This window comes from Sitophilus oryzae, unplaced genomic scaffold (genome assembly GCF_002938485.1).
Source record: "Sitophilus oryzae breed Bouriz unplaced genomic scaffold, Soryzae_2.0 scaffold_690_pilon_pilon, whole genome shotgun sequence".
Lineage (NCBI taxonomy): Eukaryota > Metazoa > Arthropoda > Insecta > Coleoptera > Curculionidae > Sitophilus > Sitophilus oryzae.
The window spans coordinates 3,166,738-3,192,513 of NW_022147296.1; the positions used below are offsets into that span (position 1 = coordinate 3,166,738).

General features: G+C 33.9%; 1 protein-coding gene across 1 annotated transcript in view; it reads left to right on the forward strand.

The window, feature by feature from the left end:
* Positions 1–25,776, forward strand: part of LOC115888229 (FMRFamide receptor) — a 336,884-nt gene that overhangs the window by 247,599 nt on the left and 63,509 nt on the right. Inside the window, exons 3-4 of the mRNA XM_030907887.1 lie at positions 15,215–15,768; positions 23,541–23,934. Of these exons, the coding sequence (XP_030763747.1) occupies positions 15,443–15,768; positions 23,541–23,934 (720 nt within the window). The 5' untranslated portion in view covers positions 15,215–15,442. The remainder of the gene's footprint in view (positions 1–15,214; positions 15,769–23,540; positions 23,935–25,776) is intronic.

Sequence of the window (25,776 nt, forward strand, 5' to 3'; positions counted from 1 at the left end):
GTTTCCACCAACCAATCCGCCGAGTTTTGGGATGCACAATCTATGATATCTAGATACAGGTATAATTTTTTTACTGGTAAGGAATTTTTTTATTTTTTTTCATGTTTTTTTTGTCTGAAAAGAATAGAACTCTGTCTAAAATTGTATACTTTGTATCAAACAAATTAAAAACAAAAAAAATAACATAAAAAAAGCGAAGCAAATCGGTAAAAATCAAAATCAAACTCGAGTGTGTCAAATGAAACGTCAAACGAAACTGTCAAAAATCGTGATGTCAATTTTGTCTCTAATACATGACTATAAAAATATTACTATACTCTGTTTTTTTTCTCAGGTAAGATTTCGACAGACGATGACAGAAGAAAAGCAGATGACGTTCCATACCAATCTATTTATTTTACTAAAAAAAGTTTCTAATAATTTTTAAGTTAACTATGGATGGGTTTAAATATAAATTCGTCATGCATCGTCTTGTTGTTTTAACCAGTTTTATTGGTTTATTTCAAAAATGACAGATCGTATTTCAATTTTATTGGTTTGACGGAACTCTGAACGACAAACGGACGCCGATGCGTATGAACTCGCCTTTAGATTTTTGACGTTTGTCAAAGTTTTGCCAAATTATAGGTTATTATTTTGTGACAACTTTTGTCAAATACTCTGCGTTTTGGAAGATGATGCATTTTAATTCGTGTTATTACGTGTGTTTTGTGTCTTTTGAAGTCAAGTGGAGGAAAAATCGAGTGAAAATTAACTGTAGAACCCAGAGCACAGTTTATGGTTAATACTCGCTGCCCAGGCAGAAAGTCTTATACAGATACACCACTAAAGTTACTATCAATAAAGTTCGTATACCATCTCGTCGTAGATAAGTGCATCTCGAATATGGTAGAAGAACCATACTAAACACATACTAAAAACTGGAGTAGCTGTAAAATATCGACATCACACGATAGGTAAATAATGGATTTTAGTACTGCAGAAAAATAATGTCAAAAGGTACTGGTTTAAAAAAATTAAGATTAAAGTCAATTAATCAACCTGTGAGGTCTAAAATTTGGTAAGTGTTATTATTAATAAAATAGTTTGTTTTATTTATGTTGTTTTATCTATTCCTGGGGAATATTACAAATTTGTATTTGTACATAAGTTATATTGATAAATATAATCATAAATGCGGGAAGTTTCATAAAGCTTGAAAGTAAGAAATAGTTCTTTTTTATATTTTTTGGTATGTGGTGTCTTGTTTTTGTTTGTTTTGTATTAACACATACCGTTTTTTATTAAATAAAATAACTCGATTACATTTTTTCAGTTTTATACAGTTTTTTTCACAATATTTTGAAGTTACTTGTCAGTCAAATTTTAAATACATATATCAATTTCCTGCTATGCGTTCCAGTTGTACCAACTTATTTCTTTGTAAAATAAAATAAACTACTTTGAAATTAAAATGAGAGAGACATCTGTCACTGTCAAGGATCCTCTCGTTGGACAGACTATACAATCAAGGACTGTATACCTATATTCTAAAGGACTGTTAGATCGCGTCAAATCGCCGCTATCGTAGTCAACGTGGACCGCTACGTCACGCAGGGACCAGCGCTCCACAGTGCAGCGGATGGTTATTCTAGTGGGACAAAATCTCAGGAGCGATATTATATGGTTGGTTGATAACAAGTTGATAAAAATGTATCGAAATACAAAGAATATATACGACCAAAAAATAATTCATGCATTTTTATATCAATTGGAATGTCTACTATATATTCTTATCAATACACATTTTTGGCTTATTTCTAACCAAACGGTTTTGTCCCTCTAGATTTATCTTCCGCCGCACTGTGCGCTCGTCAAAAATAACTGTCACTGTCTAAAATTTTTAGCACGAACCAGCGCGAACTTCAACTCGGTCCCTAGAAAACGTAAAAAAACTGACAGTGCAGGAAGATAGGAATCGAACCATCGAACTATCCTTATCTCTATAGTATCCTTGACCTACAATATGATAAAAAAACGATGTATAAATGAAGTTTATTTTATATGTTTTTTCCATAGCAACTGTTAAAATTGCCTTATATCTATCAAAAATAGTAGATAAAATAGTACTTTAACCGCAAGGGTAGATTAAATGATACTTTAACAGCGAGGATAGGTTATAAACTTTATTTCTTCTCGCACGTTTTTAATTGCTTCCATTTTTGAAAATTTTTGTATCCTTTTCATAAGTTTTTCGGGATTTAAGTGGAAGTAGCTTGGATATGGCGTTTGTCGCCTCAGCCTGAATATCCGTTGGTAATATACTTATTTCGTTTTGAGCCATTTCTGGCTCACATTCAATCAGCAATCGACACGAAAGAAAATTAAAAAATATTGACTCAAAACTGACAACTAAAGCGATCGTCATTTCTGAGCCAACTGAACTTTTTTCGATCATACGGCATTAGACGTCTTTTTAGTCAATTCTTTTTAACATAAAACTACGGAGTGAATTACATACTGGGTTATATAAAGACCTTTATTACAGGGACTTCTTAGTTCCTACACCGAACCAACTAATTGTAACTAAGCCGCTTATGACGTATGTGGTATTTACTGAGGGATTCTAATTATTCCATAAGTAACAGCCGTTTACGTCATTTTCCTAGATGTTGGTTTCTAATTTCTAGCTTGAAATCAATACAAGATAGTTGATAAATAATAATCTCTAAACTAGGGATTTATGGTCGAAGTTTAATAATAAATTAATAAATTATGTTAAGATAATCGTAAAATATTTTAATGCATAGTTATTTAGGATGAGAGGGATAAAAAACGGCGTCAAAGACGGCTGGGGAATGACAATCGATGATGTCATTTTATCAATTGACAAAAACATATCAAAAATTAACAGTAATTATAGAAAACGGCGTTGAGTTAGCTTAGAAATGAACATCGATGGCATTCCCTATATAATTTTACATACTAGGGTCTTACATACATTTCTGGTCTGGGGTGCCGATTTTCGTGTGTACGAAGAGCACGGTCAACACGCCTAGCAAAATAAAATGTACTGAATAAAGACAGAAGGCAAGTATTTTCCCAAGCGCATGGAATTTAGCGTCAGATTAAGTGGTTATGTAATAAATAGTTCGTATTTTTGCTCTCTCCGACTTACTAGATTGCCATAACGACTCACTCCTATACATGTAAACGCCGACGCAAGGTTTCGCTTGCCAGCAGGGTATAATATGACAGCGATCTTCATTTCATAGCCATCGCTGAGGCCGTTTTTTTTTTCGATTCTATAGTACCTACTTACTTTATGTTGCTTTTCAAAACTAAAATTTATTTCACCCCAAAAATAAAAAAATGGTGTGTGCTCTATGTGATATATGAAAAAGTTTAGTTTGAAATGTTGAAAAAGTAATAAATTAAAAATTAATAAATACTTTTTTTCACTTACACAAAATTTGTATTAAAATAACCGTCTGTTCGTCTGTCCATTTGGGTACCTCTATCAATGTGCCGAGTTTGGTTCCAGTCGACCCATAACTAAGAAAAATCCTGATGATTTCGTCTATTTAGAGGCATCGCATCGGTTCAAAACTTCAAGGGCCTCATCCTGTAGCCCGTCCCCAATTATGACGAAATCAACCCCACATTTTGCTTCAATATCAAATCCTTAGTCCCACCCTGATGAAGATGTAAACGAAACATCGTATCCAACTTTGCATGGTGGGACCGTGTGCACCGTCGCTCACATAGCCCTAACCCACCAAATTTGGTCGCAATCGGACGACATCAATTTTTGACGTTTCTTACGTCAAAACTAACTGTCACAGTGACACGTGTCATACACGGTCAAGTTGGTCTTGGTCCAATCTATCGACATACCAAATTTCATTTAAATCGGACGATTGTTTCTAACCCGTTACCACTTTTCCTCTCGTGTGTCGTGTCGCGGCCTTGAATTTTTACTCCCAGTGCACGTAAAGAAGTTTCACTTCAAAAATAAAGTTTCAATAGGGTATTTCTAGGCTAAACCTGGCATTGATTTAAAAAAAAAGATACAAAGAAACTACTACGCTTTGGGCGATACGAGATCCACTTTAAATTAAGAAACTTCGTACATCGTATTTGAATACGTTTTCTTTGAGAAACGCTGAAACGTCGATGGCTTAAAACTTGAGAAACATCCTAGATCAAGTACGAACTTTGAACTTTTAGGTGCATCGTGTTTGTTACATATCGAACGAAACTTAAGACGTAGCGTTAAGTACAAGTATTTAAACACAAAGCTGATTAATTTATAAATGAATGTTAGTAGTAGGATATGTTTGATTATACAATTACGAGCAATAAAAAAAATCCAAAAATCTTAATGGCAGACAAAAACGATAGAATGGCCCTCAATCCGGGGCACCCCTTAAGTGGGGAGAGGGTGCGAAGAATCCCCCCGTTGCTTACTATTAAGAATCAGGGAAACACAGAGAAAATCAAGATATATGACAATATAGTACGCATTGCCACCTGGAACGTACGTAGCTTGTTTATGCCTGGAAAATTGACAAACACTGAGGCTGAAATGAACAGGATGAATATTGAAGAGACTGAGTGAGGTTAGATGGCCTGGGTCTGGCAGGCAAAGAACAAGTAATGGATATATTTATCATTCAGGCGGCACTGACCCAGAGAATCGATACGGAACAGCCATACTAGTTTCGGATAGAGTGGCACAGTCAGTCATAGACTTCGTCCCTTTGGGCGATAGAGTGGCTCTATTAAAACTGCAAACAACTCATATAGATTTAAATATAATTCAAGTTTATGCCCCAACAAATGACAAACCAGATCAAGAAATCGAAAAATTCTATAACAAAATAGATGAAGTAATGCGGCTCACAAAGAAGGGAGAGATAACGATGATAATTGGAGACTTCAATGCCAAAATTGGCCGTGGTGTTGAGGGGGATAGCATAGGGGCATACGGTCTGGGCGAAAGGAACGGTAGGGGAGATAGACTTGTGCAATTCTGTGTAGAGAATAACCTCTTAAACAGCACCCCAGAAGACTGTACACCTGGAGGTCACCTGCAGATGGGGAGAAAAAAATTGTCAGGAGTCAGATTGATTTCATTTTGCTCGGCCTAAGTTTCAAAAGGTATATGAAGTCAACAAGAACCTACCCTGGAGCAGACATCGGCAGTGACCACAACCCTGTCGTGCTGGACTTTAGGCTCAAGAGATTCTTGAGAGTTAAAAAGAGAAAAACGGCAAAGAAAATAGACATCGCACTATTGAACAACCATGAGAAAAAGAAAGAGATCAGTTCTAAGACCGAAAAAGAACTAGAAATGGTAGAGGTACCTGTACGGGAAGAGGATGTCGAAAAGACATGGAATGATTTAAGAACTAGAATAACAAATATCCAGGAAAAAGATATTGGATTCACGGCAACCAACAAAAAGCAGGAATGGATGACACAGGAAATACTAACCTCATGGATGACAGACGGAAGCAGAAGGCAAACCCGATAGAATATAAACGTTTAAATGGGATCATTAGGAAAAAGTGCCGGTAAGAGAAAGAGATCTGGATGTCAACAAAATGTCAAGAAATAGAGCACCTACAAGCAAAGTATGACACCTTCAATGTTTATAAAAAAGTGAAAGAATTTACAAACAGACACAGAAAACACCAAGAAACAATCCTAAGAAACGATAACAACGAGATAATTCTAGGAGTAAAGGCTAAGCTTGTGAGATGGAAAGAATATATCGAAACACTTTTAATGATGACCGACCCTGTTCCCCACCACCGATAGATCACATACTGAATGAAAAGGCTCCAGCAATAACCAAAGACGAAGTTGTTCATGCAATAGAAGCGCAGAAAAGCGGAAAAGCTACCGGTCCCGATAAAATAAACGTTGAAATACTTAAACTCATTGCAGATAACGAAAGCAGAAGTCTAGATTTGGTAACAGCATTATTTAACAAATTATATAGCTCAAGCAAAATACCGTCAGATTGGCTTAAATCAACATTGGTAACCCTGCCAAAGAAAACCCAACGCCTCACAATGTGATGACTATCGGATGATAAGTCTTATGTCTCATGTCCTCAAAACCTTTCTTAGAATCATCCACACTCGAATCTACAAGAAGTGCGAAAATCAGATGGACAACACCCAGTTTGGCTTCAGAAACGGACTCGGAACGCGTGAAGCACTCTTCTCCCTAAATGTAATGACACAGAGGTGTAGAGACATGAATGTGAATGTATTTGCATGCTTCATAGACTATCGCAAGGCGTTCGACTGTGTTAATCATCCGAAGATGATCAAAATTCTAAGAACAACCGGAGTTGACGAACAAGATCTACGTTTCATATCAGAACTTTATTGGCATCAAACGGCGGTAGTTGAGATGCAACAGTCAACATCGGAAGATATACAAATCAGACGGGGTGTTCGGCAGAGTTGTGTCTTGTCTTCGCTCCTGTTTAACCTGTACTCGGAGACTATATTTAGAGAAGCACTGGATCGAATCCAGGGCGGAATCAAGTTCAATGGAATCCCAATAAACAATATCAGATATGCCGATGATACGGTTATAATAGCCAATGATATACAAGAACTGCAAATCATTATAGATTCCGTATTCCACTATAGTGAGATGTTTGGACTCCATCTCAATGTCTCCAAGACCAAACTATTGGTCTTTTCTAAGACTCCAATAAATGCACACCTGCGTGTCAAGGGACAAACAATCGAACAAGTGACCTCAATAAAGTATTTAGGAGCTAACATGAATAGTCAGTGCGACCCGAAAAGAGAAATATTTTCAAGAATTGAGCAAGCGAGAAAAATCTTCGTGAGAATGAAATCATTTTTTACAAGAAGAGACCTCAGTGCGGATCTCAGAACTCGAATGGCCAGATGCTACGTCTTCTCTGTGGTACTCTATGGATGTGAGAGCTGGACACTGGATTCACAGACCGAGAAGAGAATAGAAGCCTTCGAAATGTATATATACAGACGGATGCTGCGAATCTCATGGGTACAAAGGATCACCAACAATGAAGTACTCCAGCGCATGCAGAAACAAAAAGAGATACTGAACACCATCAAGGAAAGAAAAATGCAATACCTGGGTCATGTGATGAGAGGTGGTAGATACGAAATACTGCGCCTCATAATAGAGGGCAAAGTGCAAGGGAAAAGATCAGTAGGAAGACGCCAGAACTCATGGCTAAAAGATTTAAGGAGATGGTTTGAACGCTCGTCTGCGGAAATCTTCCGGGCTGCAGTTTCCAGAGCCACAATTTCCATTTGGATCGCCAAGCTTCGGCAGGAGAAGGCGTGATAAGAAGAAGAAGCAATAAAAATTAAATAACTCAGTACTATAACATTACAGATGTTAGCAATTTGAAATAAGCTTGAGAATTTTTATTATCCAATAATAATTTGTAAAATTTTCAGCTTTCAAAAATAATGAAAAACTGAAAATAACAAAAAGTTATGTTTCTTTGCCGTTAGGAGGAAACCAACCACTAGAGATGAGCAAAACTGCGATTCTTCAATCGAAATTGAAACTGCGATTGCGATTTTTAAATCGCAGCGACTGTAACATGCGATTGCAATTTTAGTTTTTAAATATTGTACTAGGTATATAATTGTCTGTGTATAATTGTCTTATTTATAGCTTAACAGTTCAAGTTAATAATAATCAGCTGTTTAGTTTTTAAGTTTTTATAACATCTGCAACACTCCGGACGCTCAATTATTGAATACGTCAATCAATCCTAATTTATGTTACATACTAACATACCAAATCCCGTTTTTTTATCAGAAAAAATAAAAATAGTTATAGGGGCAAACCACTCTTGAAAAACACCCGGTATATTATGATCTTCTTCCCCCCTCCCCCCGTTTCTTGGCTCTAGAAAATAATACCTTCCCTATAAATCGCAGTTTTCTATAAAATACTTCAATATACCCGAAAATTACATTCGCAACAATGTCGCAAATCGCAACTCCTAAAAATTCAAACTCGCAGATAGAAATCACAGTTCCAGTTTACAAAATCACAATCGCAGCAAAATCGCTAACCAGTCTGTTTGCGATTTTTGCTCGTCTCTACCAACTACCTTCTCGTTACCGGTTTCGGGGCCTATATCCCATCATTACACAGGGTGAGTCTTAAATAAGTGCAAATATTTTTAAGAGTAATATATTTCGACTCCAGAAAGACGGTTTTGACGTTTTTTTCGCGACATCTTTTTTGTTTTCTTTTTGAATTTTTTTAAAGTTTTAATTAAAAAACATAATTTCTCGGTAATTGGCAACATAGGTAGTAGATTAAATTTACAAGAAAGAAGACCCAGAAAAGACCCAGTTGTTCTCAAAATTTAAGCAAATATTTTTTTTTCAAATTTATTTGGAGGTAAAATTATTCGGTTATTTTGGACTTATTTGAAAAACGGTAAAGAGAAAATGTGGTTCTTTTATCGAGATCTACCAGCTCTGAATCTATTTGTACTTATTTAAGACCCTTGTATATATCCCATAAGAACCTTTATCTTTTCATTTTTGTAATTTAAGAAGAGTTCATAAATTTGGATAATAATTGATATTGAACCTAACCATGTGGTCGAATACATTACCTTGGAAACGCATAAATTTGTATGAAGTTGAAAAGTTCTAGATTATTCAAAGCTACTTTGGTAGTTATTACTCTTTGATGTACCTACATTTACACTCAGAATATAGAGCTTAATTGAAACAAAACATCACTTAACTAGTCGTGGAAGCTAACTACAACGAGAAATACTGCATGACATAACAAGAACTTTAATTTATTCACCATTACTTCCAGAATGGAAGTAAGTATATTTTTTAGTAAAATAAGAAACTTTTTTGAAAAGCGCAAAGCATTTTTGTTCAGAAGATTAGAAAAAATACTTCAGATGTCCAATTTAAAATATATACCGAGTATTTTTCAATAGTGGCACCCGAAGGCTCAACTGCATAATTTTTTTATTTTTTCAGATAAAAAACGAAATTTAGTATTTTAGTATACGTATTCAGTTATTTTCAGTCACTTCCTGTTTCACCGGAAATAACTACAACTTTCAATTTTTAAATGGTACCCTCAGTATATTTTTACTTTATTTGATAGAAAATGACATTCTGAATAGCATACGTCAAGTTTTGACGACATTTTCAGTTAAAAAAATAGCAATTAGGGTGTATTCCGTTGCTTACCTTGGTTATGGTTTTATGTTCCGTTTCTATCGGTTTCCTGAAAGTTTCCTTATTACGGAACAAGGTTCCTGAAAAATTCGGTTATAACTGTCACCAAACTATCCAGCGCGAGAAGGCTGGTTTTTCTGGTTTTGTTTGTCAATCAATGCCATTTATATGACAGAAATGAAGCAAATATTGGTTTGGGTGAGGAAGTTCGAGTGAAATTTCCATTTAATTTCTAAAATTTGTAATAATATTTTGTATGTATATCCAAAAGTAATGGAGGTAGGCAGTAAAGGTAAATAAATTTCATTAACTAAATAGAATGACTTTTTAGGGCCATTTAAACTTATCATGCAGCCATTGTTTCTTAAAGTCAGGAACATTTAAAAAAACATGAGAAACAAGAGTAATCGTGAATGTTTTGTAAGCTATAAAAATATAAATATTGATTAGATTTGTTTATTTTTTATTGATCTGTTTTAATATTTCACATGCAAATCTTCACTTAAGCTGTCTAACGAGTTTAACAGTTTATTAAGAAAATACTTTTCAATATTAAACTCCATTGAAAAGCAACAAGCAAACGTAAAAGCGGAGAAAAGGTACATTAAAAATGCATAAAAGATAAATTTTATAATAAAGGTATTGAAATTCAGTAAACGTCAACATTTGACATTTCCAGTATTTTACCAAACCGTTCCGTATCAAACCGATATTTTGAAGGAAACCGCTCTTTACCGTAGTTTACCGGTCTGGTTCGCCTGGTTTTGCAACGGAATACAGCCTTAGAGTGTATTCTGTTGCTTACCTTGGTTATGGTTTTATGTTCCGTTTCTATCGGTTTCCTGAAAGTTTTCTTATTACACAACACGGTTTCTGTAAAATATCTATCATAATTGTCACCAAACTAATCAGCGCGAGAAGGCTAGTTTTTCTGGTTTTGTTTGTCAATCAATGTCATTTATGTGACAGAAATCAAGCAAATATTGGGAAGTTTGAGTGAAATTCTTATTTCATTTCTAAAATTTGTAATAATATTTTGTATTTATCTATATCCAAAAGCAATGGAGGTAGGTAGTAAAGGTAAATAAATTTCATTAACTAAATAGAATTACTTTTTAGGACCAGTTAAACTTATCATGCAGTCATTGTTTCTTAAAGTCAGGAACATTTAAGAAAACATGAGAAACAAGACAAGTAATCGTGAATAAGATCGTGTAAGCTATAAAAATATAAATATTGACTAGATTTGTTTATTTATTATTGATCTATTTTAATATTAGACCTTGCCACTTCCGTTCCATTTCAAAAAATTGAGTTATGATTAAAAAATGCAATACTATAATTGAATAACACCCACTTTACAGTATTATTTAAATTCTACTCCACTGAGCAGGCCTTCTCAAGTAGAATTTTTAGCCAGTAGCTTAAATCTCTATGTATATTGCACGTGGACAGTTTGTAAACAAAATAATAATAGATATAAAAACAAGCATCATCAAACAGACATATCTAGGAGGAAATCGATTACAAGGAAATTAATATACACCCACCAAAATACGTCAGTCTCGATAATATCACTTGTTTATTTTGAATCCATTAAATACAAATATCTTTTATAATTTCATTGCTAAAAATTCTCGGAGGGTTTTGAGTAAATATTTTTGTCACGCGCTTGAGATATTAGGATATTTATAAAATTTCAACTCTGTTGCGTATTAATAACTTCGGGTTTTGAGTTTTTTTTCTTATTTAGAAGAATTGTTAAAATCAATCGGAATTTCGTTAGCCCAAGATAAGTTGTTTTTTGACTCTTGTCAACACATGCCTTGGTTAATTTTTAAGAGCGAAATGAAACTATCATTATTTTATGATGTTATTTTTTAATATAACGAGGTGGGTTTCGATGGCTATTGTCCATAATGTCATATCGACACTGATTAGAAGTCTATATTAAAATTTAAAAAAACGTTAAAATGTAACGATATAGGCTTGGTTTTAATAAATATTTGTAACACTAAAAGAACAAAGGATATTAAAAAATAAATAACTGTAATAACTAAAGCCCCATACGCACACTTCGCTACTTCACTTCGTTCCTTCCTCGCGTCCCTTCGTCCAAAAATCATATATTTACTATGGGAAAATGTCGATTTTATGCGACTGTGTGTTCCTTCCTCCTTCGTCAAAACGCTACTTCGTCCGTTTACTTCCTCGAAACGCTCCTTCCACGTACTGTCGGTTTTTGGAGGAAGTAGCAAAGGAATTATCACGAACACAAAAAAATATTAAAATATATAAATCAATCTTGGATTTCATTCGTAGTTGATTTCTTGATTTGGCAGTACGTCTGTACAGGGTGTCCCATTTTCGTGTGTTTTGCAGGGTTTCTCGTTTATGAGTCGAAATACAAAGATGCGGTTTTCACATTACGCTGTTACTTTTTTATGAAACTAAAGATGCTACATACAGATATGTCCTAGCTCTCTTACTTCCTAAAATACAGGGGAATCTGAAATTATTGCATTTTTCGATCCCCTTTGTATCATAACTTATCGAAAAGGTGAAAACGGTCTCCCGTACAGTTTTTCACGTAGAATGCAATGACGTAACTATTTCTTCGTTGGAATCTGTCTTTTTTTAAATTGACTAAAACTTATATGTTTTTTTAAATACGATATTTTGTATATTATTTTATTTTCCTTGTTACGAGCGTTCTAAAATACTTATTTTCATAAACGGGGTAAAAATGCATTATTTAACTTTATTACATAGTCGGCCGGTTTAAATTAGGTAATCAAAACAATCAACTAATTTATTCGACGTAAAATGTTGGTTATTGGTATGTTATTTAAAAGCAGCACAAGTTCAGTTTCCGTGTAGTTTATCAAAATATCACGATGCAAAGCAAAATTATCTGGTAAAATTAAGTTAAATAAAATAAGAGCCGTTTAGCAGTTTAGCAGTACCTAAATAAATAAATATAGAGTATATTATAATTTTCGAAAGCTCATAACAAGGCAAATAAAATAAAAAATAATATATAGAGTGACCTGTTTAAAAAAAAGAACATAAGTTTGAGTCATTTTTCGAAATAGACAGCTCCCAACGGAGAACCACTTTCGTCACTGCCATTCTACCTGAAAAACGAGACACAGGCGGTGGGTAAGTACTCAATAGGTAGAACAAAACAAAAAATCAGGGTATCCGGTATATACCTGTACATTTAGATGAACAGTCTAATTTTATAAAAGGTATTTCCAACGACCGCATAGTAAATACCCGATATAATACCAATAATATCAGGAATACGAGTATATCTACAATATTTCTTATATATATTGTAGATATTATATATTGGTATATTTCTATTCCCGGTATTATACCGGGTATTTACTATGCGGTCGTCGGAAACTCATTTTATTAATATTAGGATGTTCATCTAAATATACAGGTATATACATATATACCCAGATTTTATTTACCTACAAATTAGGTACTTACCCACCGCCCATCACTGACCCTTTTCACCTTTTCGATAAGTTATAAAATAATCGAAATACAAAGGTTATCGAAAAATGCAAAAATTTCTACTAATTAAAAAATAAAAAGTAAAAGAAAGAAATAAGAAATAACTTTGAACTAGTTCTTTTTAGTTCAAAGTTATTTCTTATGTAGCATATTTAGTAGAACATGTAGCATAATAAGTAGAACAATGATGTGAAAACAGCATCTTTATATCTCTACTCATAAACCAGAAACCCCATAAAACACACAAAAATGGGACATCCTGTACATCTAGCAATCGCCAGTCGATATAAAAATAATTCACACACAATAGTCTAAAAAATGGAAGAAAAAAAGAATATTGTCTTCATATTTGTGAAAAAATGTATGTCTATATTTATGTAATCGTAGCGACAAAAATAAAAAAATAGAAATAATGTGCATGATGCCTTTACAAAAATATCTGAAGAAATGGGGATTGACATCATTAACGTTTAATTAGTATGTCATATTTCATGGTTTCGATATAAATTACATAATAAACTTTACTCTATTGTTGACTCGCCTTGTACATTCATACTGATATACCTTGTACATGATACTGAAATATTCGGATTTATTAAAAAAAATATATTATTAAAATTCAATTTTTATTTTTGACATGACAAAGAATTGCAGTTTTATAAAATAAAAATTATGCGCCTTTCGGATTTTTTAAAATTTTATTGGTTACTAGATATTTCGTAGTAAACATGTAGCTGCTATATTAAAAATATTTTGTGGTGCGTTGTTGCATAACTGACTAATTTTCAAGCATCGAATGGACGAAGGAAGGAAGCGAAGGGACGAAGGAACGCTAGGAAGTAACGCGAGGAAGTAAGGCGAGGAAGGAGCGAAGTGTGAGTATGGGGCTTAAGTGAACAAACAAACAAAAAACAAATATTCTAATACGTTGTATTGCCTCCCCAGACTGCTATAACTGTCTGTAGACGTCGGTTCATAATTTTAATGAGGCTGCAAATATATTGTGTTATGTTTTCCCATACTCCTTCAAGGACCAAGCGAATATTCATAATTCGGCCATTCTCAACGAGATCAATGATTTTTGCACAATCTTCGACACTAAGAACCATATTCAATCATATACCACAATCATCACCAAAGCCACCTTGTCATTATGAAGAATAACATCAAAAGTAACGATAATTGACAAAATTGCAAAATGTTCAAAGAGTTCATTTTGCTCTTAAAAATTAACCAAGGGATGTGTTGACATGAGTCATAAAACAAAATATTCAGGACACAGGCCGAAAAATAATGTTTTAGGAAAATTTCCTCACGAAATTATTGCACAGGGTGTTTTAAAGACAGGGTAAAAAACAACTCTTCGTTTAACCCTGTATAATAAGTCAAATACTGAAGTTTATAATAAACTGAGTTTAAAAATTAAAGTTAATATATTTATATATAGTTTAAAAAAACCAATAAAATAGGGCTAAAAATAAAAAATATATAAGGTTTGTTCCAACTAGCATTTCGGGATCGTTTCGAAATCGTACTCGAATCGGTTTTCTTGCACTTTGTTAGCATGCGCGGACTTCGAATAGTTTCGTGACGGTGCAAAAAGTATCAACGTTGGAAGCTTTGTGGATTGTTTTTGGGACTGTCAAAAGTGTCAAGCGTGCGTGTGTCGATCGGTTTTTTGTTTTTGTTTAGAATTTCATAATATAACCCTTTTATTTTTGTTTGCAATTTGCAATAATCATAATTATTATTCTTGAAATGGAGAATCAGAATCCAGTAATTGCTGATAAGTGTTGTTTCAACTGTATACTCACTGACTCACTTACTTATCCTCTCTTTTATGATCCTGTTATGCGTACCTTCCTGTTATTTTATTGCAGTGGTAGAATCTTTGAACATTATTTTGTAAATAAAAAATTATTTAAAATTTCCGAACGATTTACTCCACACAAACTCACAAGCAAAGGTGTAACGCACACGTATTCGAATTCGTAAAAAATAACCAAGACACAAGCATCAGTTGGACGCTGGACCAGAATCAGCTGTTAAAAATCGATAATCCCTGCCAATATGCTTTAATGCGCAAGTCAACCCAAACAGTTCTCAACTTGGACCATGTACCGAAATTACCGTTCTGCAATCGTAACTAAACGATCCCAAGGTAGGTTGGTACGCAAATAGGATCGTCCGATAACCGTCAAATCTCGGTTGGAACACATTTGAATTACTGCGCACGGGCGTGATCGTTCGGTGACGGTTCTGCGGCGGGTTGGAACAAACCTATAACATTTTAAACTTGACCAAAAAATTTTTCGTTACATTTTTTTTTCTATCTGAGTGTATATTCAAATTACAAAAAATTAACACAAGTTGAATTATTTATAAAACTTGTTACTCTATGATTATTTGTGTTATTGAACTATTATTAACCTTATTTTCTTTTGTTTCAGAAAAATGTATCGTTACCATCAAACAGTCATCACAAGCACAACCAACAAAAACAAAGTACTGAAACTAAAATTCACGAAAATAAAAATATATATTCACGATACAATAAGAAATTTAACTGTCATCCACAAAAGGTATTAAAGGAAGACTTAGATTATTAGAGAATATAAGAAAGAAATGACTCAGAGTAATTAAAAAAAATCACATATCAACAAAGAACAAACTTGAACATGAGTGACGACACAGACTTACTAGAAGTGTTTAACTACTCAAACGAGTCATACGATTACTCTTGCCTGGCAACGCAAACTGAACAGATCAATTTCTTCCGATTCGTTACCAACGGAATCTTCCTGAACTTTATCGGATGTTTTGGAATTTTGGGCAACCTGATATCGATGATCATTCTATCCAGGCCGCAGATGAGGTGCAGCATCAACTATCTGCTGATCGGTCTTGCCAGAATTGACACGGTGCTGATTATAACGAGCGTGTTGCTGTTTGGTCTGCCTGGGATTTATCCATATAGCGGATCGCTGTTTAATTACTACTTTAAGTAAGTATCTTTGGTATTAATGTGCAAAATTTTTTATTACACTGAGAGACAAAAAAAGATATACAGGATGGTCTGAACTGTATTACGGAAACTTTGGCAGAATATTCTGCAGATAAAAATAAGTAAAATGTATGTCCTAAAATGCTTAGTTTCGGAGATACAGGGTGTAGAAGTTTCATTTTTATTTCGATTTTTTCCAAATAATTTCTGAAGTAACGTCAACATTTGGATGAAAATTGGTGTCTGGGAGTTTTTTTTGACGTGAGAAATTTGATTTTGATGTCAATATGACTCCTACTTGTAGAGGGCGCCACCTACATATTTTTAACTGGTTTTAAGGGTAATAACTTTTTGTCCGTACCTGTATAAAACTATCGAGTAAAAAAATATACATGTACGACGTTTTTTACGTAAAAAAGGTCTTTTGGTAAAAAGACTAATGGTTCTCGAGATATTTGGAATCGAAATTATCAATTCCTGTCATCAATGATATAAATTAAACATGTTGACTTAATAGTGATTAGAATGAAATCATAAATTTGAAATGTTTTTGTGCCAAAAGTTCCACAGAAACTGTTTTATCATAATTAATATTAAAAATTATTATAATATATAGTCCGTCTAGAAAGTATCCGGAAAAAAGAAAGCAAAATTACAATTATCGATATATTATTATATTTTTAGGACTTCAGTTAAAAAAATTATAATAAATTATTAATTTTATTTACTTATACAACCTCCATTTAATTCCAAAACATTTAATTAAACGTCCAGGTACACCACACCATAATGTTCAGTGGCGATAGTCCAGGCCTGTAAAACTGAGCGAATCAAATCTTGTTTATTTTGTGGAGCTGCTCGTTCCACTTCAGTCTTCATTAGTCCGCATATGTTTTCAATGGTATTAAGGTCTGGTGAAGCTGCTGGCTATGAAATTGTTGCCAAATGGTTTTCTTACATCGAAGCTTGAGTATAGGCAGACGTATGGCATCTTGCATTATCCTGCTGAAAACGCCACCCCTCTGGATATAAAACATGAACCGTTTCAAGAAGAAAACCATTTAAAATATCACAATATTTTGCACTATTAACAGTTCCATCAACTATACACAGAGGTTAAGTTAGCCTCCCCAAACCATTATTAGTTAGTGGGAGATTTTGAAACTTGAAGGTAACATTTTCTTTTGATCGGATTTTTAGGTGGTTTGGTTTGGTTTGGACTTCAGTTAAAAAAATTATAACAAATTATTAATTTTATTTACTTATACAACCTCCATTTAATTCCAAAACACTTAATTAAACGTCCAGGTACACCCGAAACTAGGACCACACCATAATGTTCAGTGGCGATAGTCCAGGCCTGTAAAACTGAGCGAATCAAATCTTGTTTATTTTGTGGAGCTACTCGTTCCACTTCAATCTTCATTAGTCCACATATGTTTTCAATGGGATTAAGGTCTGGTGAAGCTGCTGGCTATGAAATTGTTGCCAAATGGTTTTCTTACATCGAAGCTTGAGTATAGGCAGACGTATGGCATCTTACATTATCCTGCTGAAAACGCCACCCCTCTGGATATAAAACATGAACCGTTTCAAGAAGAAAACCATTTAAAATATCACAATATTTTGCACTATTAACAGTTCCATCAACTATATACAGAGGTTAAGTTAGCCTCCCCAAACCATTATTAGTTAGTGGGAGATTTTGAAACTTGAAGGTAACATTTTCTTTTGATCGGATTTTTAGGTGGTTTGGTTTGGTTTGGACTTCAGTTAAAAAAATTATAACAAATTATTAATTTTATTTACTTATACAACCTCCATTTAATTCCAAAGCACTTAATTAAACGTCCAGGTACACCCGAAACTAGGACCACACCATAATGTTCAGTGGCGATAGTCCAGGCCTGTAAAACTGAGCGAATCAAATCTTGTTTATTTTGTGGAGCTGCTCGTTCCACTTCAATCTCCATTAGTCCGCATATGTTTTCAATGGGATTAAGGTCTGGTGAAGCTGCTGGCTATGAAATTGTTGCCAAATGGTTTTCTTACATCGAAGCTTGAGTATAGGCAGACGTATGGCATCTTGCATTATCCTGCTGAAAACGCCACCCCTCTGGATATAAAACATGAACCGTTTCAAGAAGAAAACCATTTAAAATATCACAATATTTTGCACTATTAACAGTTCCATCAACTATACACAGAGGTTAAGTTAGCCTCCCCAAACCATTATTAGTTAGTGGGAGATTTTGAAACTTGAATGGTAACATTTTCTTTTGATCGGACTTTTAGGTGGTTTCCACCAAGCTGGAAACAACTTTCGTCAGAAATAAAAACGTTATTAAAATTATCTTCTTGAAAACGTTGACAAAAATCCATTCTTCGCTGCCTTTGTAGAGGTGTTATTGCAGGGATTTTTTTTTGGCTTCCTTGATATGTATCCTTGTCTTTTCAGTGACATGCGAACGGTTTCTGGACACACTTTTAATTTTCGCTCTGTCAGTCAATCTGTTAGCCAATTTGCGAAACCCTAGGCGCGGATTCTGTCGTCCTAATGCCACTAAAGCGTTTAAATTGTTTTCGCGAATCTTACGCGGTCTTCCTGAAACTGGTCCATGCTTCATATCGGTGCCATTTTTTATCCTCTTTATTGTCTCATACACTGCACTTTTTCCGAGTCCAGTCAATTGCACTAATTTTTTAACGTTTCGAACACCTTTTCTATACAAATATTCCACCATTTCTCTTTTTTTTTACTTCCGACTTTTTTATTTCTCAAAGCCAGTTTACAATCAACAATATTTGACAGATAGTGTTGCCATGCGATTTTGGGTCATAGCCTACTATCGGCACAACCTACGTGATGGACTACTGTTGTCTTAGAGTGTTACAGAGAAAAACTACATTAAAATTAGGAAAAATATAAAATTCCGGATACTTTCTAGACGAACTCTTGTTTTTTTTATCTGAAAAAATAAAAGTTATAGGGGTGAGCCACTTTTGAGACGCACCCGGTATAGTTTTTGGCATATGCTAAATATTTAAAAAAGCAGTTATCAGTCAATTATTAATGAATAAATAGATTCTTTGTAATTATATTTTATAGATGTTTACTAGAAGTATGCTCTGAAAGGTTTTGAAAACATCCCATTCATTATGGATATGTGGGTGTGATATCAATCACTTTATTAGAGCTTGATTTGAATTTACGATCATTTATTTATAGTTATTGGAATGGATTTTATATGAATGGCAAAAAGTAGCATTGAGAATGAAACGTAAACAAAGTAATAGAACAATTACAATAGTTTTTTACGTCTCACAAATAGGGTTTTTAGGTAAAAAAAAGTTTTTTTGCGTGTATCAAACAGTTTTTACGTGTAATTAATAGTTTTTTACGTGTAACAAGTGGTTTTGTACGTGTAGCAAATTGTTTTTTACTCGTAAAAAATAGTCTTTTGTGCATGTGCATCAAATAGTTTTTTACGTGTAACAAATAGTGTTATACGCATAAAATAAATCACGTCGGTTTGGCGTGTTGTCTCGCTAACTCGTGTGTCACCGCCTTGAATTTTTACTTCCAGCACGGATAAAATAAAGACTAAGTTGTTTAAAATGTCACTTAATATTACCCTATTGCAGTGTCCGATAATAGCTAATATTAATGTTTTTTTAAGAGGTTTTTTGAAAAAGCGAGAAGTTTTCAACACTTCTAAAGCACAGTCTTGTTTGCAGTAAAATCATCTAATGGGATCTTCTAAAGATCTAAACCGTTTACTTGAGAAACTTACGCTTCATACAGTTTTCAAGTATACTATCTAGTGATGGGTTGTTATTTAACTATCTGTTATTTTATAACAATTATTTAGAAATAACATAACGCAACCGTTACTGCTTTTAAAAAATAACAGATATAAAATAACGACACGCAGAGATCGAGTGTTCGTGAAACGAAGTCGGCGCTCTGCACCGCCACGAAATTCGATGCTGCTCGAAGCAATTCAAAAAACAACTAGTAGGATGGAAAACCTATTATTTCGACAACCATCGATACAGGCGGCGAGATACAACGGACAACGGAGTGGGGTATGCGCTACGGCGCGGCGCGTCGTGTTGGGCTGACAACAGCTTAAAAATAATAGGATATAAAAGAAGCAGCTTTTTTGAAACAGTTGCGGGCATAACGCCTGGCTGTCGAGATAACAGGAGTGGGAAAGGAGCGCTGCTGCATCGGTCGATTGTCGATGGAGGCTCGCAACGGGTTGGAGAATAACGCATCAGTTGTTTTAGCTATGTTGTTTTTTTACCTGTTACGAGCATAACAGAACGGCGTTCGAGATAATCGGAGGTTTGAAACAGGTTGGAGAATAACGCATCAGTTGTTTTAGATACATATTGTTTTTCAACCTGTTACGAGCATAACGGGCGGAGGTCGAGATATTATGGCGCTGTATGTTTCAATACTTTGTTATTAAGTTTCAATATTTAAGTATTTATTTATTCTGAAAAATTTTCAGAATAATATTTTAAGATTTTTTAAAAATGTATACAGGGTGTTTTGAAAAATCTGGTCATTGATTAATCACGATCCTGCTTAAAGCCCTTGACGTAAAAAGCTGATTTTTGGAAAACGGATTGACTTTAGGGTGTAGAGGTGCGATAAGAAGGGATTTTTCGAAACTCAAATTCTAAGGGGGTGAAACCACCCTCAAATATTAGAATATTTTTTATTTAAAAACTGGTGAGTTTTTCGAAAAAACTCTTAAACACGTATATTTTATTTTGTTGTTTTACATATTTTGAGATTTTTACAAAATATATACAGGGTGTTTCATAAAATATGACCACTGAGTAATCACTATTCTGCTTAAACTGCTTGACGTTTAAAGCTGATTTTTGGTAAACGGATTGACTGTGGGGTGTAGAGGTGCGATAAGGAGGGGTTTCTCGAATCTCAAATTCCAAGAGGGTGAAAACGCCCCTCAAATATTACAATATTTATTATTTAAAAAACGGTTAGTCTTTCGGGAAAACGATTGGACACGCATAATTTATTTTGTTTTTTTACATATTTTGAAATTTTTTAAAAAATAATACAGGGTGTTCCAAAAAGTTGAGTAATTGATTAACCACGATTCTGCTTAAACTGCTCGACGTTTAAAGCATATTTTTGGCAAATGTGAGAAAATTTTATCCAGTTTGTATGTTAATGGAAATTCTTGCTTTGCTTTATCATCACCATTACAAATTAATAATTCGATGCGAACGAAGTCGCGGGTACAACTTAACAAGTATAGCTAGAGACGTGAGAAATATAAAATAAGAGACGCCCCCCGATGCGCAGTGGACATCCCACAAATTTGCTTCAATCAGATTTTTCGTAGCGTAACTGCATCTCTCTTCCGCCGAATGCGTTCTCTCTCTATCGTGTGCGCGACCGGTGCTATCCCCAAGTCTCTTCCTATATTTGTCAAACTGTACATGCTAGTTTAAGTGTAAAATTAATTCGAACTCTAGTGTGTAGTTGGTTTACTTATGAAGAATATACTACACATTTTCTTATATTGCTATTTTTTGACCGCAAATGGTAAAATCATAACGAAGAGCTTCTCGCCCGTCGAGTGAGATGCACCCTGTACACTGCTACGCAATTCAGAATCTACGCGGATCGAGGGGTAGGGCGTAGGTAGATCGGAATTTATAGATATAGACGAGTGGCGGCATTTTGGCTTTTTTATATCGCAATTTGTAAACAGCGCTTATTTGTAAACAACCCCCGTTTTTAGAGAGGTATTTTAGATAACAATCGATATTTAGAAATGTTATGACACCCTGGAAATACTACCACCGAGCACGTCATTGTTGCAACTGCGTTAATACGCCTGGCGGTGACCGCCTCATACTCTTTCAGATATTTAGCAATAAAATAAAGAAACCTGTTATTTTTAAGCTGTTATTTTAAGCTGTTTTTTATAAATAACTATAACAGTTTCAACTGTTATCTAAAAATAACAGTTTTGCCCATCACTAATACTATCTTATATCGATTTCGTAAAATAAGTTGGATATTTTAGGGCTTTACCATCAAGAAGTTACGTAGTTCTGAAATTCCATGTGGTTTATCTCTAGTTAGTATGGAAATATTAACCCTTATTTGTATTTGCATAGTTTAGAAATTTTAGCATCATTTCGTGCCTTAATACATTGAACTTTCTTTTATTTGATGGTTAAATATACCGGGTCTTTTTCACAAATGGCTGTACCGGGTGCGTCTAAAAAGTGGCTCACCCCTATAATTCCTAATATTCTTTCAGATAAAAAAAACGAGATTTGTTATTGTTAGATTTGTTTATTCAATTGTTTTCGGTCACTTCCTGTTTCACCGGAAATAACTACAACTTTTGATTTTTAAATGACACCCTCGGTATTTTTTTTTTACTTTATTTGATAGAAAATGGCACTTCGAATAGAATGCCATATAATATGTCAACTTTTGACATATTCGCATATGGTTTATTTGAAATTGTAACATGCGATTCACAACGAGAAATTGACTCGAAATATCAAGTGTGTGGTACCAAATTATTCGTAAAAAATGCTTTTTTCAAATATGCTAATGGGCCACCCTTGTTACATTTGAAAAAATGTAGATAGGTACGATTAGAAATACGATTTGGACATCTTTTAACCGGCTAGGACAAGACACGAAAAACATTCAACCATCAAATCTATTTTTCCAAAGCTCCTTGATTAAAAATTAGTGTTTTTAACACAAACGGCACAAAATGGCACTCTAGATTGAAATTTAAAATATTTTTTTTAACATAAATGTCAAAATTTATCATATGACATGTCATTCTACTGAGAGTGTCATTTTCTATCGAATAAATTAGAGATATACCGAGTATGCCATTTAAAAATCAAAAGTTGTAGTTATTTCCGGTGAAACAGGAAATGATCAAAAGCAATTGAATACGTCAATCAATCCTAATTTATGTCATATTCTAACATACCAAATCTCGTCTCTTTTTATCTGAAAAAATGAAAATGTTATAGGGGTGAGCCACTTTTGAGACGCACAAATAACTTTTACCCTCAAAATTTTATTTGAATCGCTATTAGCACTTGGAAGAAAATTATAATAAATGGAAAAAAATTAGTTAATAATAGAATTAAAAGTTAGTTAATTAATAGACTTTAATACCATCTATTAAGAAACAAAAGAGAATCGGACCTAGATTGATATGAAAAATAAATATTAATTAATTATTTTTATGCGAGGAATCTCCTCACATGCTTTTGAAACACCCTGTATAAATAAATAAAGTGGAACTACAGTTCATACCAAATAAACTTTTAGTCACGTGATTAATATTGACCGACACAGTGCAGCGTGGTTCAAAAGAGGTTCTAAAAAGAACAATGTTCGACTGCAAGGTCTGCTAATAAAAAAAAATCAGCTTAAAGTATCACAACACTATTTATTAAAATCAAAAACTCGTAATACAAAACTAAAGTGTCAAAATGAATGACAATGTCAGGAAATAAATAAACAAATAAATGCGACAACTTGACATATTTTACAGCAGAGCTACCACCTGAATCCCTAGCGCGAAATTTAAATTCCAGTTAGTCAGCACGGCTCCGAATATATCCACGATTGGTAACAAGATCGATTACGTATCTGTATTAGCTGATCACTTTTTATTAGTCAGTATATCTTATCTTTTATCGCTTCAAAACTAAGTATATTTTTCTGTCTTTTCCAGAGTGTATCCGCACATAGCTCCAGTAGTCTACCCCTTAGCCACAGTAATGCAAACTGCATCAGTATACTTAACCATGACAGTATCCCTAGAACGCTACGTGGCAGTATGTCATCCCTTAAGGGCCAGATCCCTCTGCACTTACGGCAGAGCCCGCATCTACGTCATCGGGATTGTTGTCTTCTCCACCATATACAACATCCCCAGACTGTGGGAGGGCAAAATTAAGGCGGAATGGTCGGAGGAGTACAATACCACGGTTTACTGTCCCATGCAGTCGAATTTTAGAGATAACAAGTACTACCAGACGGTGTATATTCACTGGTTGTACTTGATCTGCATGTATTTGGTGCCGTTTCTGTCTTTGGCGATACTGAATGGTGCCATTTATAGACAGGTGAGTTGAAATCATACTTATTTTAATTAGATAAAAAAAGGAGTTTGATATAAACTTGTTCAGTTAGTTTGTTTCAATTTACCACGGTAAAAAATACACCTAAAGACTGTTCAGCCATCGTACACCGTTACGTCATCATTATTTGTCAAATATGAGTTTTAGGGTATGTCTGACATATTGTTTAGAGAATTAAGTGCGTTCCTATATTAATAATGGATCGAGATAAGTAAATTACCAACAGATATTCAGAGTGAGGCGACAAACGCCATATCCAAACTACTTCCATTGAAATCCCGAATAACTTATGAAAAGGAATACAAAAATTTTCAAAAATGGAAGCAATTAAAAACGTGCGAGGAGAAATAAAGTTTTTAACCTATCCTCGATGTTAAAGTATCATTTAATTACTCTTGCGGTTAAAGTACTATTTTATCTACTAATTATCTACTATTTTTGATAGATTAAGGTTTAATAACCAATAATAATTTTATAGTTTGATAATTCAAAACGATTTGTACGTGAAGTATAACCAAACATACAATAAATAAAGAACATACAATTCAAAGAACAGAAAACGTAGCGAAGTGAGAACGAAGAACAAAAGTATAAAACAAATTGGGGCAAAACTATCATAAATCAGTTGTTTGTTTTCAATAATAAAATAAATAGACTGTCCAAATTTGAAAAATTATCCTTTACTTACTTGTTTCAATTTTACCAGGGGAGATGAATGCACAAGGTATTTTTTCGCAAAAATTAAAATTAAAATACAGTGTCCGGCAATAGTTCGTCGGACATCTGTAGCTCCTAGAATAAAAAACTTGGAAATTTTGTTTAAGTGTAAACCTAAAGTATGTACTGGGATGTATTTCAGGAAAAATAATTTAATTTCTATAGGGTGGCTCAAAAAAGTGTGAGTGGATCGGGACGATTTTTTTTACACTTTACATAATCCTAAGATATCTGTAAATATATTTCGATAGTTTCAGAGATATTAAAAAATAAATAAAAAATATATTTTTCAACCGTTCCTAAAATATTATTAAAAATACAAGAACCGGTCCTGAAATCAAAACTATTGTTACGTTTTTCGTCGGTTCCGTGTGGATAGAAAGTCACAATTTATTTAAACACAATTTATTTAACACTAATTAACAAAAACAATAACGATAAAAGACTTAAAGAACTATTTACAAACGATTTACAACTATTTATCTAGAAAAAAATTATTTTGAATTAAGCGCGTCAACTGTACTCGTCTATTTATATCTGTCCTCTTTAGGCCCCAGCCGCCGGCTTTTATACCCACAGCTAAAGATGTTTCGAATAGTCCACAGATCGTTAGGTGCATAGAGAAGGTTTCGAATGTTCTCGTATGTACTACTCCATTCCAGTGGAACTCGTTTTTTTCTCGAACGTTCGAATGAATCATTACGGTGTCTATATATTCTTTAATGCGATGTTAAGGTCATCTGAGGGCGGGACTTATAGTTAGGTTAGGTCGAGACCACACGGGTCCGCAACATTATATTAGGTATTTACTTTAAATGGTTTTTACTTACTTTGCTATAAATATGGTAATTGTAAATCATACAAGATGTTCAAAATTCTACGCCAAACTTTTTTCTAAAATATAAAATGATATTTCTTCGTTTTTTTTAATGGGACACCCTGTATATTTAGCATAACATTTTGACAGACTCGTTTAAAACTTCTCTCCCAAAGACCAATCGAAGAAAATTGTAAGAAGGTTAAAGAATATAAAAGCCAGAATTCAGTTTTGTTGACGTTGCATAAAAAGTTTTAACTTTTACTAGTGCCCATTCAAGAAGAATGGAGAAC